General features: G+C 43.1%; 1 protein-coding gene across 1 annotated transcript; it reads left to right on the top strand.

The window, feature by feature from the left end:
* On the top strand, nt 1-15,873 carry LOC139582902 (14-3-3 protein gamma-1). The gene is made up of 2 exons (XM_071413345.1): nt 1-217; nt 12,991-15,873. The coding sequence occupies exons 1-2, from the start codon at nt 131-133 to the stop codon at nt 13,645-13,647; spliced, it is 744 nt and encodes a 247-aa protein (XP_071269446.1). The 5' UTR covers nt 1-130; the 3' UTR covers nt 13,648-15,873.

Consider the following 15,873-nt stretch of genomic DNA (forward strand, 5'->3'; position numbering starts at 1 on the left):
GCACGCGCAGACAGCAGGGAGCAGCTGCAGCAAGAGGACCTCTGGTAACATTCACTGCATTGCTGAGAGTGACATATTACCATTTCAACTTTAACAATTCTAGAATAACATTGTATTAACGACAGCTAAAATGGTTGATCGCGAGCAACTGGTGCAGAAAGCCAGGCTGGCCGAACAGGCTGAAAGATATGATGATATGGCAGCAGCCATGAAATCGGTAAGTTCTGCTTTGGAATCATATTTCTGAGTATCATAAGGAATCATAAATAACCTCCACTTTCTAATACTTACACTTTCATTTTTTTCTGTTTTGTTTGATATATACATGTAGTTATGCCTACATAAAGAATAACTGTGGTGTGTCCTATGGCAATTATCGTTCCCTGATTATTGTAGTGTTCCATATTTGGTGTATTAAACATGCCATGAAAGACCATTATTATGTCAAAACCTTCAACTGGAATAAGACAGGGGAAAGCCAATATATCATGCCAGTGACATTTTCTGGAACTTTACTGGCAAGGCCCATGTGGGCTTTCACCATACCTTTCGACATCTGTTTTTTATTTTTTATCCAGCGATTGTTTGCTCACCGTTCGTTATCTTTATGAAAGGTATGTTTATTGAAACATTGAGCTATGGTCAATTATTACCTCATAGCCTAGTAGAAATGGGTTGTCAATGTGGAATACGGCTGTCAGATGATGAAAACAGCGAACGAATGCGGACTGTGTGATCTTAGGGCGGTGCCTTTTGCTAGGTTGCTTTTTAATCAGCTAGACAGCATGGCAATAATGATAGGGGGCAATAACCGACAAAGCACCTTGCTCTGGAGATGAAACCTGTTTGTTTAATTGTTGATCTAACTGAATTAAATTGAAAGGACAGATCAAATTGGCAGGGAGGGGCAGTGGAATCTTCTCGTAAAATGATGAACATTTGGGTAGACACCAGAGGGAAAGCAATTTACTGGTAGCCGACTCTAGGTTTACTGTAGGCTACTGCAATGAGAGTGACAGCAGGGTTGGAGATAAGAATGTCTCATTCCCTGATTGTGATGATGTTCCCTAAACATGACAATCTCCCGCGAAGATGCATTATTAGTCACATCTAACATTGTGAGGAAATCAATTTACGCACACACACAATGTCATAAATTCTACCCACCTGTGTAGAATAGGCCTAACGCAAACGTTAGTGTCGTAGCCGTTATCGATTTGGGCAATACACAATATCCCCATAAAATATGATCCTGGGAACGTGAAACGTGGGTGGCAGCAGAAATCCTTCCAGAACGTTCTGTGGTTGTCATATTGCAGTGGATTCAATGTGCAGACTAGAACGTGTTCGAATGGTCAGGGTTCTGAATTCAATCTCAAAGACACATTATAGCATCCAATGCTTTATACGTGCGTCCTCCTCGACCCCCTCAAAAGGAAGGCATAGCAGTTTCTTGCACTAGGCGTGTCGCAGTGTGCCAAGGTGCAGTACCCGTATTGCACCATTTCAGAATCAGACTCAGCCCATTTATCTGTAGCCCACAATTCAGAAATGCAGGAATTATGTCATTGATGATATCGCCTACTCACTGTATATACAATAGCTGAGGAAGTATATGATATGGAGGCTTACTCCAATGATATGATCTGGCCAGGCCAGTATGGTGTTCCTGGGATCTATCCACTGAGGTTGCCTGTCTAGCCTATCTCTCATCCTCATTCTGACCCCCAAAAAACATAAATGCCAATTACTGTAGCCTACCATCTACCCAATAGCGTATTCAGTCTCTACAAACTCAGAATAGGCATCAAAGCAAACTGTATTACATCAATAGAATAGAAGGAAGAGAGTATAGTAGGCGATCCACGTTAAGTAGAACATCCTAAATAAATTGTCTATGTCCACCTCTGAGAAAATGCTCTGTCACAGACTACTATATAGAAGGCATGGTATAATTACCGTGAACAGTGCACTATAATGTTGAATGGTGGGTTGTTGAGGGGTTACTTTAGTACACTGTAATAACACAGACACAGATTTAATTACAGAAGCTGGCAGTAGTATTAGTCATGAATCATACTCTTCAGGAAAGCAGGCTGCTTCAGGGCCAGGTGGTGATAATGTCAGAGGGGAGAAGGGCTTTGGCTCCTCCCTCTAAATGATGCTGAGTCAGAGACGGAGGAAGTCCACCCCCATCCTTATCCCCAGCCCCAGCCCGGCCTGACTCCCCTGCAGATGCAGCCCCATCACTATATCCAGCCCCATGCAGCCCGAGCCAGCCGCCAACACCAGCTCCAGCCCTGGCTGTGCTGCAGCAGTGGGTATCAGGGTGTGTCTGACTGATTTTTTATTTAGCTGCCACTCCACTGGGCATCAGTGGCAAGGGATTCCCGGGCTATCAGTTACATTTTTGGGGGAAATGACGAGTGGTTGTCAGTAGTGGTATGCGGGCATTCTACTTCGTTGTCACTACCCACATACAGAGGATCCCTCCTCTAAAGTCAGCCAGTTAGTCGGCCATTAACGTGTCAAAAGAGCATGTGATGCACGTATGCTTGGATGGCATTCAATAATGACATTTTCCTTCACCCTGGTGACATTTTTACAATACTGGTATTGATATTTTAGAGCAATTATTCTGGTTGTGGTACTAGAGCGAGGACCCCAGGAAGAGTAGCAAATGGGGATCCTTATAAACTAGGCTAGAGCAGTAGATATGTAGATGTGCCTCCCCCGTGTGAATTTGCCAAATTCAAGCACTGAGTGTTGTATGTAACGTTGTTATAAACAGGATTTTTAACAGCTACTCAATTCAAAGCAGCAAAGCATATGTGGTTGGGCTGATGATGTAACATGTTTTTGATTCATCAGTTGGGTGAATGAACCCTCGCACTGTAACTCAGAATCTGAGTCAGAAATGGTTCACATGCTGGGCTTCTATCTGAGGTGAGGCAGTTCATTCATCCTTTGGGGGAGAGAGAATGGGGAGAAGTGGGGGGAGGAGGGTTGCATCCAGTGTCACCCTGTGATGTTTCCTTTAGCGTCTGTCCTACTTTACCATATTAGAAAGTAAAGACCATCATGCTGCTGAATAGGCAGCTTTTATTTTTAATTTTTTAATTTAACATTTATTTAACTAGGCAATTCAGTTAAGAACAAATTCTTATTTACAATGATGGCCTACCCCGGCCAAACCTGTCAAACAGGGTTTCATATTTTACCCAAATTACGGCGTGCCGTATAAAGGCACTGGGACGAAGACCAAACAAACACGTAACAAAAACACAGGGCTGAAACCCAAACAAAAGAGCGAGGACTACCTCGAATAAACAACGCTAGCGCGCAATGATTATCACACAGGACGAGACCCGTAATGATCTGCGCAATCCACAAGGGCACGAAAGCCCAAAACACATAGCACAGGTACTCACACGCACCAACGGACATGGGAACAATAATCGACAACACCATGGTGAACAAAGTGATACAGCCTGGAATCAAACCAGGGTCTGTAGCGACGCCTCTAGAACCTGACATGCAGTGCCTTAGACCACTGTGCCACTCGGGAGCTACCTGATCCCCCTATCCTTTTCCTTCCCCCCGAACCGTCGTCAGAGCTTTTGTGATCATCTCCTTTCACTGGCACCTTATGAATTATTTTATACCGCTTGATCTCAATTGAAAGGTAACATTCTCCAGATTTTGAATGACAGTAGGCTATTACTCAAATGTGTCGAATTGTAAATCCTGCCTTGATGCTGTATATCTTGAATACTGTACCCTCCTCACTCTCTGTATTGTGGCAGAGAAGGTTATCACCCTCACTACCAACATGGACCTGGCTTTAAAAAACATACTAATGCAGTTACTTACTCGTGTTTTTTCCTTGCCTTTTACGCATTGTGTTTTTATTAGCCGGCCGCAGCAGCAATGACAGAGAGAGAGAAAAACATCTATGAAAAACTGCAGTCATGTATGGTTATATAACAACAAAGAGCTACTTGAAGCAACCCCCTTCCCTGAAACACCCACACACACACACCCACCCACACTAACACACACACACACACACACACACACACACACACACGCACACGCACACGCACACTCCCTCACATCCCCCTTTCCCAGCAGCACGCCCTCTCTCTTTCACTCTTCCTCTCTCTCTTTCTCTCTCCCTCTCTCTGCTTTAACCAGCCATCCACGCTCGCACCACTCTCACATCTAGTGACGTCAGGTAGCGCTAGCACACGTCGTCTCTGTGCTCTGTAGCCTGATAGAGGGAGAGGGTAGGCAGGAGAGATGTCACTTTAAGTTAGAGAGAGAGGGAAAGCAAGGGAGGAGTGCAAGGGAATGAGGAGAAAGTGATGACAGTAAGGATGAGAGAGAGATGGGGAGAGAAACAGAGGTGGGGGGTGTAAGCGATGAAGAGATCGGGAGCTAGGGACATGTAGACTGAGCCCACTCTTGTGTTAGCCGGGTCATTCCTACAATCTGGTGCCTTTTCTATCCCCAGGAAATATCACCTCGTATCACCTTCTATTTAGTGTCAAATTTGGCTTCCACAGGGCTTTAAAGATAAAGTTATGTGTCCTTTACCATAAAAACACAAAGAAATGGATCTCAAAGGGGATTTTATGCACTTTGTTTTTAGTGGATGTAGGCATTTTTGCATTGTCCCCGGGTGCTATTCACCAACTTCTATAAGAGATATAAGCCATTAGAAAGTAAAGTATTCAAAATCTTTCTTCATTATTTTATAACCCTACTTAAAATGTTCATGATTATTGTATTTGTTATTCTTGTATTTAAGGTCCCTGATTTCCCTTTCCACCCTGTTAGTTTGTTGTAATTCCCCTTTAAAAAAAACAGCCCATTCCCACAATGACATAACGTTCAGGAAGTGTCATAATTCTTTGAGTGTGAAAACATCGGTGCAAAGCTAAATAAATATACACACTGTTTTATATATTTTTCATGAGTTATTCTGTTTGTGTCACTCATAAATGTCCACCCTGTTAGGCTAAATTAATATTAATAAAAAATATACACTACCGTTCAAAAGTTTGGGGTCACTTATAAATTCCCTTGTTTTTGAAAGAAAAACAATTTTTTTGTCCATTAAAATAACATCAAATTGATCAGAAATACAGTGTAGACATTGTTAATGTTGTAAATGATTAATGTAACTGGAAACAGCATATTTTTTTATGCAATATCTACATAAGTGTACAGAGGCCCATTATCAGCAAACATCACTCCTAGAGACCGCAGGAGGGGTAGAGATACTCTTAATGATCGGCTATTAAAAGCCAACTGACATTTACTCCTGAGGTGCTGCACCCTTGACAACTACTGTGATTATTATTATTTGACTATGCTGGTCATTTATGAATATTTGAACATCTTGGCCATGTTCTGTTAAAATCTCCACCCTGCACAGCCAGAAGAGGACTGGCCACCCCTCATAGCCTGGTTCCTCTCTAGGTTTCTTCCTAGGTTTTGGCCTTTCTAGGGAGTTTTTCCTCGCCACCATGCTTCTACACCTGTATTGCTTGCTGTTTGGGGTTTTAGGCTGGGTTTCTGTACAGCACTTTGAGATATCAGCTGATGTACGAAGGGCTATATACATACATTTGATTTGATTTGATCCTGTGCTCCAATGGCACGTTGTGTCAGCTAATCCAAGTTTAGTATTTTAAAAGGCTGATTGATCATTAGAAAACCCTTTTGCACTTATGTTAGATGTCACGTTCGTTGAATAAATAAGTGGACCAAGGCGCAGCGTGAGTAGAGTTCCACATATTTATTACAGTGAAACTTCAAAACAAAGAATTAACGAACGTGCCATTCGTAGCGCACATAGGCACTAAACAAAACAATATCCCACAATGCAGGTGGGAAAAGGGAAACAATAAGTATGATTGTCACACCCTGACCTTAGTTTTCTATGTTTTATGTATTATTTTGGTCAGTTAAGGGTGTGACGAGGGTGGGTATGCTTGTTTATCCTGTCTAGGGTTGTTGTATGTCTAGGGGTGTTTGTTTGTCTAGGCATATTGTAGGTCTATGGTGGCCTGATTTGGTTCCCAATCAGAGACAGCTGTTTATCGTTGTCTCTGATTGGGGATCCTATTTAGGTTGCCATTTTACATTTAGGTTTTGTGGGTTATTGTCTATGTGTAGTTGCATGTCAGCACTCAGTGTTTATAGCTTCACGTTCGTTTTGTATCTTTGTTAGTTTGTTTTGTGTTTATTCTTCATTAAAAGAAGAATGTATTCCAATCACGCTGCGCCTTGGTCTCCTCACTACGACGAACGTGACTGAATAACCCACCATAACAGGACCAAGCAGCGTGAAAAAGAGGAGCAAACGTTATGGACTTGGGAAGAGATTTTGGACGGAAAAGGATCCTGGACATGGGAGGAAATATTGGATGGAGCAGGACCCTGGACACAGCCGGGGGAGTATCGCCGTCCTAAGGAGGAGTTAGAGGCAGCGAAAGCGGAACGGCAATACTACGAGGAAAAATACCGGAGAATAGAGGAACGGCAACGATATGAAGGTACACGGCTAGCACGGAAGCCCGAGAGGCAGCCCCAAGATTATTTTTTGGGGGGGCACACGAGGAGATTGGCTGAGTCAGGTAGGAGACCTGAGCCAACTCCTCGTGCTTACCGTGGGGAGCGTGTAACTGGTCAGGCACCGTGTTATGCAGAGATGCGCATGGTGTCTCCAGTTCCCATTCTTAGCCCCGATGCGCTCTATTCCAGCTCCTCGCATTTGCCGGGCTAGAATGGGCATCCAGCCAGGACATATTGAGCCAGCTCTATGTTCTGTCATTGGAGGTTCCGGACGGTGGCCCGTCGTTGGAGGTTCCGGACGGTGGCCCGTCATTGGAGGTTCCGGTCTGTGGCCCGTCATTGGAGGTTCCGGTCTGTGAACTGTCGCCGGACGCTCTGGACTGGGTACTGTCGCCGGACGCTCTGGACTGGGTACTGTAGCCGGACGCTCTGGACTGGGTACTGTCGCCGGACGCTCTGGACTGGGTACTGTCGCCGGACGCTCTGGACTGGGTACTGTAGCCGGACGCTCTGGACTGGATACTGTCGCCGGACGCTGCTCACTCCACAAATGTATTGTTAACAAACTATAGTTTTGGCAAGTCGGTTAGGACATCTACTTTGTGCATGACACAAGTAATTTTTCCAACAATTGTTTACAGACAGATTATTTCACTTATAATTCACTGTATCACAAATCCAGTGGGTCAGAAGTTTACATACACTAAGTTGACTGTGCCGAAAAAAAGGTTAGACAATAACAGAAAAAGATGTCATGGCTTTAGAAGCTTCTGATAGGCTAATTGACATAATTTGAGTCAATTGGAAGTGTACCTGTGGATGTATTTCAAGGCCTACCTTCAAACTCAATGCCTCTTTGCTTGACATCATGGGACAATCAAAAGAAATCAGCCAAGACCTCAGAAAGTCTGGTTCATCCTTGCGAGCAATTTCCAAACGCCTGAAGGTACCACGTTTATCTGTACAAACAATAGTACGCAAGTATAAACACCATGGGACCACGCAGCCGTCATACCTCTCAGGAAGGAGACGCGCTCTGTCTCCTAGAGATGAACGTACTTTGGTGTGAAAAGTGCAAATCAATCCCAGAACAACAGCAAAGGACCTTGTGAAGATGCTGGAGGAAAACGGTACAAAAGTATCTATATCCACAGTAAAACGAGTCCTATATTGACATAACCTGAAAGGCCGCTCAGCAAGGAAGAAGCCACTGCTCCAAAACCGCCATAAAAAAGCCAGACTACGGTTTGCAACTGCACAAGACCGTATTTTTTGGAGAAATGTCCTCTGGTCCGATGAAACAAAAATAGAACTGTTTGGCCATAATGACCATCGTTATGTTTGGAGGAAAAAGGGGGAGGCTTGCAAGCCGAAGAACACCATCCCAACCGTGAAGCACGGGGGTGGCAGCATCATGTTGTGGGGGTGCTTTGCTGCACGAGGGACTGGTGCACTTCACAAAATAGATGGCATCATGAGGCAGGAAAATTATTTGGATATATTGAAGCAACATCTCAAGACATCAGTCAGGAAGTTAAAGCTTGGTCACAAATGGGTCTTCCAACTGGACAATGACCCCAAGCATACTTCCAAAGTTGTGGCAAAATGGCTTAAGGACAACAAAGTCAAGGTATTGGAGTGGCCATCACAAAGCCCTGACCTCAACCCTACAGAACATTTTTGGCAGAATTGAAGAAGCTTGTGCGAGCAAGGAGGCCTACAAACCTGACTCAGTTACACCAGCTCTGTCAGGAGGAATGGGCCAAAATTCACCCAACTTATTGTGGGAAGCTTGTGGAAGGCTACCCGAAACGTGTGACCCAAGTTAAACAATTTAAAGGCAATACTACCAAATACTAATTGAGTTTATGTAAACTTCTGACCCACTGGGAATGTGATGAAAGAAATGAAAGCTGAAATAAATCATTCTCTCTACTATTATTCTGACATTTCACTTTCTTAAAATAAAGTGGACCTGACCTAAGACAGGGAATTTTTACTAGGATTAAATGTCAAGAATTGTGAAAAACTGAGTTTAAATGTATTTGGCTAAGGTGTATGTAAACTTCCGACTTCAACTGTAGATACGAATTTGTTGTATATCCCTAACAGGGTGGAAATATTTATCTCATTGCGTAAACAATCCACCTATAATTTTTAGGATTTAAGCGCCTGAGTTTGACAAATATCTTTTTTTGAAAGTCAAACATATCTGTAACGGCTGTCAATGTCGTTCTCCTCCTCAGACGAGGAGGAGCATGGATCGGACCAAGATGCGGAGTAGGAGGTATTCATGATTTTAATGGCAAACCAACAAACACTACAAATAAACAAAACAACAAACGTGACTAACCTGCAACAGTCCTGTGTGGCCCAAACGCTAACACAGGAAACAAACACCCACAAAACACCAGTGAAACCCTGGCTGCCTTAGTATGACTCTCAATCAGAGACAAACGATACACACCTGTCTCTAATTGAGAATCATACCAGGCCGAACACAAAACCCAACATAGAAATAGAAAACATAGACTGCCCACCCAACACTCACGCCCTGACCAATAAAGACATACAAAACAAGAGAAAACAGGTCAGGAACGTGACAATATCGGTCCAAAAGGAACCAGATTGTAGGAATGACCCAGCCCTGCATCCATGTGTGGCCTTCAAGTAGGTGTGATGGGTTGCAGAGGTGGAACAAAATGAGTGTGGTGGCACTCCGCACCCTTTCCAACTTTAACCAACCTCACTTCCTCCCCTACACGCCTTCCCTTCTGTAGACATTAGACATTAGTGGGCCTGAGCCATGATGCACAGTAGACAGCCATCAGAGAGAAATAATTGATATTTTGGTTTCCTGTTGCTTTTGTTATCGTTTAACAAACACAGATGTTAGGGAGTTGACATCAGCCAGTGGGGATGAGTCACGAGAGAGCCAGGGCGATTGATGAGCTTTACTGGCAGACAGAGGGGTCTATTGTGATCCCTGCACCACAGCTTCCGTCAGTCCTTTCTGTTTCATCCCCAGGCTGCTGAAATAAAGGCAGCCATGTTTTTACAAAGCCAGCCCAGGGCCTGCTTAGTGTGTGTGTGTGTGTGTGTGTGTGTGTGTGTGTGTGTGTGTGTGTGTGTGTGTGTGTGTGTGTGTGTGTGTGTGTGTGTGTGTGTGTGTGTGTGTGTGTGTGTGTGTGTGTGTGTGTGTGTGTGTTTGAAAAGTAGTGTCAAGTGTTTGTTCTGTTGGTCATGCGCATTTATCTGTTTTCCCACCTTTTCAGTAATAGCACAACAACACCAGTCCAGAGGTCATCTATATGGTCATTGTTCAATTTATGATGCTTTATGATGCAACACGTTGCATTATATGAAGGTAACTCAAGGTCAGTAGGATAATGTGTCAATTATTGTCTTGGAAGCATAGAAATTGTAGCGTGTGTCAGAGAGATGCTAGTTGTTCTACTGTTATATCATTTGAAATCAAATTTTAAGAAGAGGATCTGTTGTTTTAGCAGTGGATACAGATAGGGTGAAAAGGTAATTCCTTGTGAGATACTATGAATTAGCCCATAGGATTGTCTTTGACATAGTTATTTGTGGACTGTGTGTGTGTGTGTGTATTAGCAGATCCTACCCCTGACCCACTACCACACTATACCCCAATCCACTACCTCCACTGGCCATTCTCCTTATCCTGTCCTTGGGCTGTAGAGATAGAACATCTGGTGGTCCCAAACAAAGCAGATCTCTCAGTCAGTTCCCATGGAAACTGAAGATAGCATGATGGATAGATCTTTTTTGCCTTTCAGAGTTCTGCCCCTCCCTGTTACAGTAGGTAGACACTAGCCAGTCATCTGGCCAGAGCGGAAGGCTGGGATTGGCTGGTTGTAACTAGCCACTTACCCTAGCCCTAACCATAAACTTAATAATCAGAGCAGCTTACCGATCATTGCACCTGTACACGGCCCATCTGTAAATAGCCCACCCAACTACCTCATCCCCATATTGTTATTTATTTTTGCTCTTTTGCACCCCAGTATCTCTACTTGCACATCATCATCTGCACATTTATCACTCCAGTGTTTATTCTAATTGTAATTATTTCGCCACAATGGCCTATTTGTTGCCTTATCTCCCTAATCTTACTACATTCGCACACACTGTATATAGATTTTTTCTATTGTGTTATTGACTGTATATTTGTTTATCCCATATGTAACTCTGTGTTGTTTTTGTCACACTGCTTTGCTTTATCTTGGCCAGGTCGCAGTTGTAAATGACAACTTGTTCTCAACTGGCCTATCTGGTTAAATAAAGGTGAAATAAAAAATGTAAAAAAAATCGTGTGTTGTTTTGACTTTGAAGAATCACTGAAGGAAGTTGATCTATGAAGGATTGTAGTGTTATGGAAGAGTTAGGGGAGAAATCAGTGTTCTCCTATATGATAACATTTCTGTGTGTTGGAGGATACACCTGTGCGTGTGAGAGGTATCAGCATATATTAAATTTTTGCAGGAATAAAAAGTTCCTTGTATAGCCAGTACAAGGCTCCAAGCATGTGGGAACGAAAATAACAACTCCCACTTGGACAATTTAGTAAGCTTTATGTGTAGCAGAAGAAAACACTGACAGCAAAGTAATCTCTTTATTTCTTCAATTCGAGGGCTGTAATCATCATAAGCGGCTTGGAATATTAGATTGAGCTATGACTCATAGATGACTTGCTCTGATTCTGGACATGTACTGTAAGCTGTAATGTACAGAATTTGTCGGAGGAGAAAGTGGAACCCCTCTTGATTGGTTAGGGGAAGCAGAAAAAGGGACTGGGAAAGGGATATGTTCCAGACTATAGATAGATAAATAGATGGGGAGAGAGAGTGAGAGAAATGGAAAGAGAGAGAGAACTGAGAAAGATTAGAGAATAAATGATAGTGAACAATCTCCTCCTACTCAATCAAATGACAGCTGACATGGAAAGATAAAAGGAGTGATTTAGGCCTAGACTTCACTGGAAAGGGAGGGCTGGGAGTGTAGTTACTATCTAACCCTTGGATGTGCTATGCTCTCAAAACTGGAGAAAGACTTACAGAACCTCCAGGCTGAGAAAAGTTTCAAAAAGTACCCTGTTCTCGTTATACTTTTGAGGATTCTGATTAGAAATATAGTAGAGCAAAGTGTCACACTTTATTTGAATTGTCCGGATTATCCATCTGTAGATGCTCTACATATGGTCATACTATTAACAAACTATCTGTTGATAAGCAACTGCTCGTTAAGGTTAAGGTTAAGTTTAACCGTTGTTCTAACAGCACTGGAAAATGACAATATATACCTTCAAGGCAATGCTTTTAGCTTTGGCAGTAAACTATCGTTGAGTTCCCAAGCTGACATCATCAAACAGCTAGCTGTAGATTGTTTTTCTGGACCCCTCGGCCAACGGGCCAAGAGAGCAAAGCGGCTTAAAGCAAGCAAGCAATCAAGTGGGTTTAGCTCTGTGCTTTTCTGAAATTTGTGTATTTAAATATCACCAAAATCTCTCTAGTTCGGGAGGTTAAGAATATATATTTTTTTTTTCTTCAACACATTCAGTAGGGCTATCATCAGACAAAGGGGGCTTGCTGCGAACTATACTGCCACAGCCAGGGCCCCATGCTCTGCTTTGGAGAGATGGGATTGGAGGGGAATTTAGGCCCTGAAACAGAGGCTGTGTCCATATGCACTACTTTTGACCAGAGCCCTTTGGGCCCTGGTGAAAAGTAGTGTACTATAAAATGGAATAGGGTGCCATTTGGGACATGCAACCAGAGAGTAGCTGGCTTTATATTCAGAGCAGAGGGTTAAGTATGTAAAGATGGCTGTGATGCGTGCGGCACCGCATGGTCTCCTCTCGTGGGGGTATAAAGGATTAAATCCTCTAGCCAGACAGACACAGGCCTGTGGAAACAAAACAAAACAAGCTTTCAGAGCAGGAGAAAGCCAATGAGAAGCCAGAGACAGGGGGATGATGTCAGCCTACTACAGGCAGGCGTGGTCCAACCCCAGCCTGCAGCCTCTGAATGCCATGATCAGTGGTGTAGAAGATCATGGGAGTTAGCCCATCTCTGACCTCAATCGTTGTGAATCATGAATGACGAAATGTGAATAGCTATTTAGATTATATCAATATAATAGGATATTTCAGCTAGCAAGTGAACACATGGCATGGCATTACTATATCCTTTCCTATCCATAATGTTGGCTGAAATCAGAGAACATGGCATCAATGAATGATTGCATATTGGCCTAACAAAAAATTGCGGCCAAGTTTTCAAATCTGACAATAAAAGTAATTTACAAGATTAAAATACTGTTTTAAGGTAAACTGCAACTCTGAAACATTGATGTCCCTCTTTCTCCCTCTTTGTCTCATAGGTGACAGAGTTGAACGAGGCCTTGTCCAATGAGGAGAGGAACCTGCTCTCTGTGGCCTATAAGAATGTGGTAGGGGCGCGGCGCTCATCCTGGCGTGTCATCTCCAGCATCGAGCAGAAGACCTCAGCAGACGGCAACGAGAAAAAGATCGAGATGGTGCGTGCGTACCGCGAGAAAATCGAGAAGGAGCTGGAGACCGTGTGCCAGGACGTGCTGAACCTCCTGGACAACTTCCTGATCAAGAACTGCAACGAGACGCAGCACGAGAGCAAGGTGTTTTACCTGAAGATGAAGGGCGACTACTACCGCTACCTGGCCGAGGTGGCCACGGGCGAGAAGAGGGCCGGCGTGGTGGAGTCCTCTGAGAAGTCCTACAGCGAGGCCCATGAGATCAGCAAGGAGCACATGCAGCCCACCCACCCTATCCGCCTGGGTCTGGCCCTCAACTACTCCGTGTTCTACTACGAGATCCAGAATGCACCTGAGCAGGCCTGCCACTTGGCCAAGACCGCCTTCGATGACGCCATCGCTGAGCTGGACACCCTGAACGAAGACTCCTACAAAGACTCTACCCTCATCATGCAGCTGCTACGAGACAACTTGACACTCTGGACCAGCGACCAGCAGGATGACGAGGGTGGTGAGACCAACAACTAGAGAGTCCCTAAAGAGACCCCTGTGTCCTGTTTCAGCCAATACACACAACACCCCGCTCCCTCACAAATCACAACAAAATATGAAACCAGATCTTAGAAATAAATGATTTGGCTGGTGGAACTTTGGCAACCACTTTTGCCGTTGATGATACTACCGCAGCTGCAGTTCTTAATTTTTACACAAATTTAAAAAGTTAAGAAAAAATTGAAAGAGGAGTAGGAGGGGAGATGATTTTAGTTTTTAGTATAGTTAAAAAATAAATAGTTGAACCCCTTCCTTCTTGATTACCTCTGCGACATTTGCCAAACCACTTAAAGAGGAAGAAGTTCTGTGTCTCAAACAGTCAGTCAGGAAGTAGAGTCTGGCTATTGGGTTAGAAATGACACCCTCACACTGGCATAAAGACTGTTCTTATGGCACTAAAATGAAATGGAGCTTCTTATTTAACTGATGTGGTGAGGGAGGAGGAGCATTCAAAATCGTAAGGGGAGATAGAAGCTTGTGCAAAAAAAAAAACTTGAATGTCATCGCCTCGCAAAAAGAAAGAGTTGCAAATAGGTTCCAGAGAGGGAGAAATAGGTATCGTACCTCTAGCTAACCACTTCAGACTTACCAACATGGAATCTAAAAGGTGTGCATCACCCTGTAATGGTAATCGTTGTGTGAAAGCAGGTATCCTCTGTGATTATTGAACATACATAACCAATGTTTTGTTCCCATGATGTCAGGAATGTGTTTGTACTCAGTCACAAACTATATTACTGTAACTAAAGTAGTAAATACACAGCCAGTACAGCCCTCTAATGCGCTGATATGCTATACATACATAAACATTTTCAAGCATCTGGTTATTATTATTATTACTCTCCCCTTACCTAGGTTGTCAAGGGTGCCATATTAATAGAATATCAAACTATGCTAATACAAAGAAAATCACTAAAACAACAAAAACAATTCTCTTGCAGAGGAGATCATTTGATATTGTAAGACAACAGAATATTTTGTCCTAAATTACGGTATATTCATATATACAACAATCTTGGATCATGAAATGGATCCATCTTGGATCCAATCTTGGATCCATGACACCGAGTTGACTGGAACCACATACTCAGTGGACAAAATACACATTACCTGGGCTATATGGACACGCCTGGTGCCCAAAATTGATGACGTATGTCACAGCTGTGAGTGGAGACGAATGGATTCGGTACTGACAGTCAGTTCAGTCAGCCGTCCTGATGACCCCTTCCCAGCTAGCTAGTTTATGCTGGCTGGCTGGCAACAACAGCAGCATGGCACTAGTTATAACTTGTAAAATAAAGTGCTTTTTATTTCCACGGACGAAATAACTTGTAATATTGGTAGTTTCGTAACCATCTGGATGTCACCGTGATACAGTCTTCTGTTCAATGGGGAGAGTTTGCACTGCAAGCCGGCAACACAACAACATGGGGCACAGTGTGTCCTTCACCCCACTTGCTGAGCACTGCTGCCCTGCTGTAAGGAGAGGAAAGTAGCTAGATAGTTTAGCCAATATCAGGCCGGGTGACAGCTAAAGCACAGTTATTGTAATGATTTTCACCAAAAGTAAATTTTTTGTTGTTAAAAAAAGAACAATTATTTCCGTTAAAAACAGAATGATTCTGAACACTCCCAAGTCCCAGCTTCGGCAGACAAGTTAAAAAGTCTGGTTGAAGTTTCTAGCCACAAGCATAAACTAGCTAGCTGGGAAAAGCTCATTAGGACGCCTGGACTGAAATGACTGGACCGAATCCGTTTGTTCCCACTCAACTCTCGCTGCGTGACAGTTTTGGGCACAAGGAATGTGTGTATAGCCTCTCCCAATCTAAAAGCATATTTGAGGTTTGTGGATTTTCTTTTTGTGTTCACTTTTTGAATTGTGAAGAAATGCACTTGCCTATTAAACTGTTTCTTCAGTGTAAGATGATAACTGCTCTAATATTCTCGATAATATAATATTGTGCATGCTGGTGATGTATTTATATACAGTAGCTTGACTTTATTATTATTAACTTATGATGTGGATGTTACGTATTCATATGAACATGAAATGACTAGACTTCAATCTGATTTATTTTCTATTTATACTTTATATTGGATTGTTGACATTTTATTTGAATCTGTGTTTCCCTTACTCCATTTGCTGAAAGTACGCTATGCCAAAACAATGATTGTTAACAATAAATTGATCTGTAACGGACA

Source organism: Salvelinus alpinus, chromosome 1 (genome assembly GCF_045679555.1).
Source record: "Salvelinus alpinus chromosome 1, SLU_Salpinus.1, whole genome shotgun sequence".
Lineage (NCBI taxonomy): Eukaryota > Metazoa > Chordata > Actinopteri > Salmoniformes > Salmonidae > Salvelinus > Salvelinus alpinus.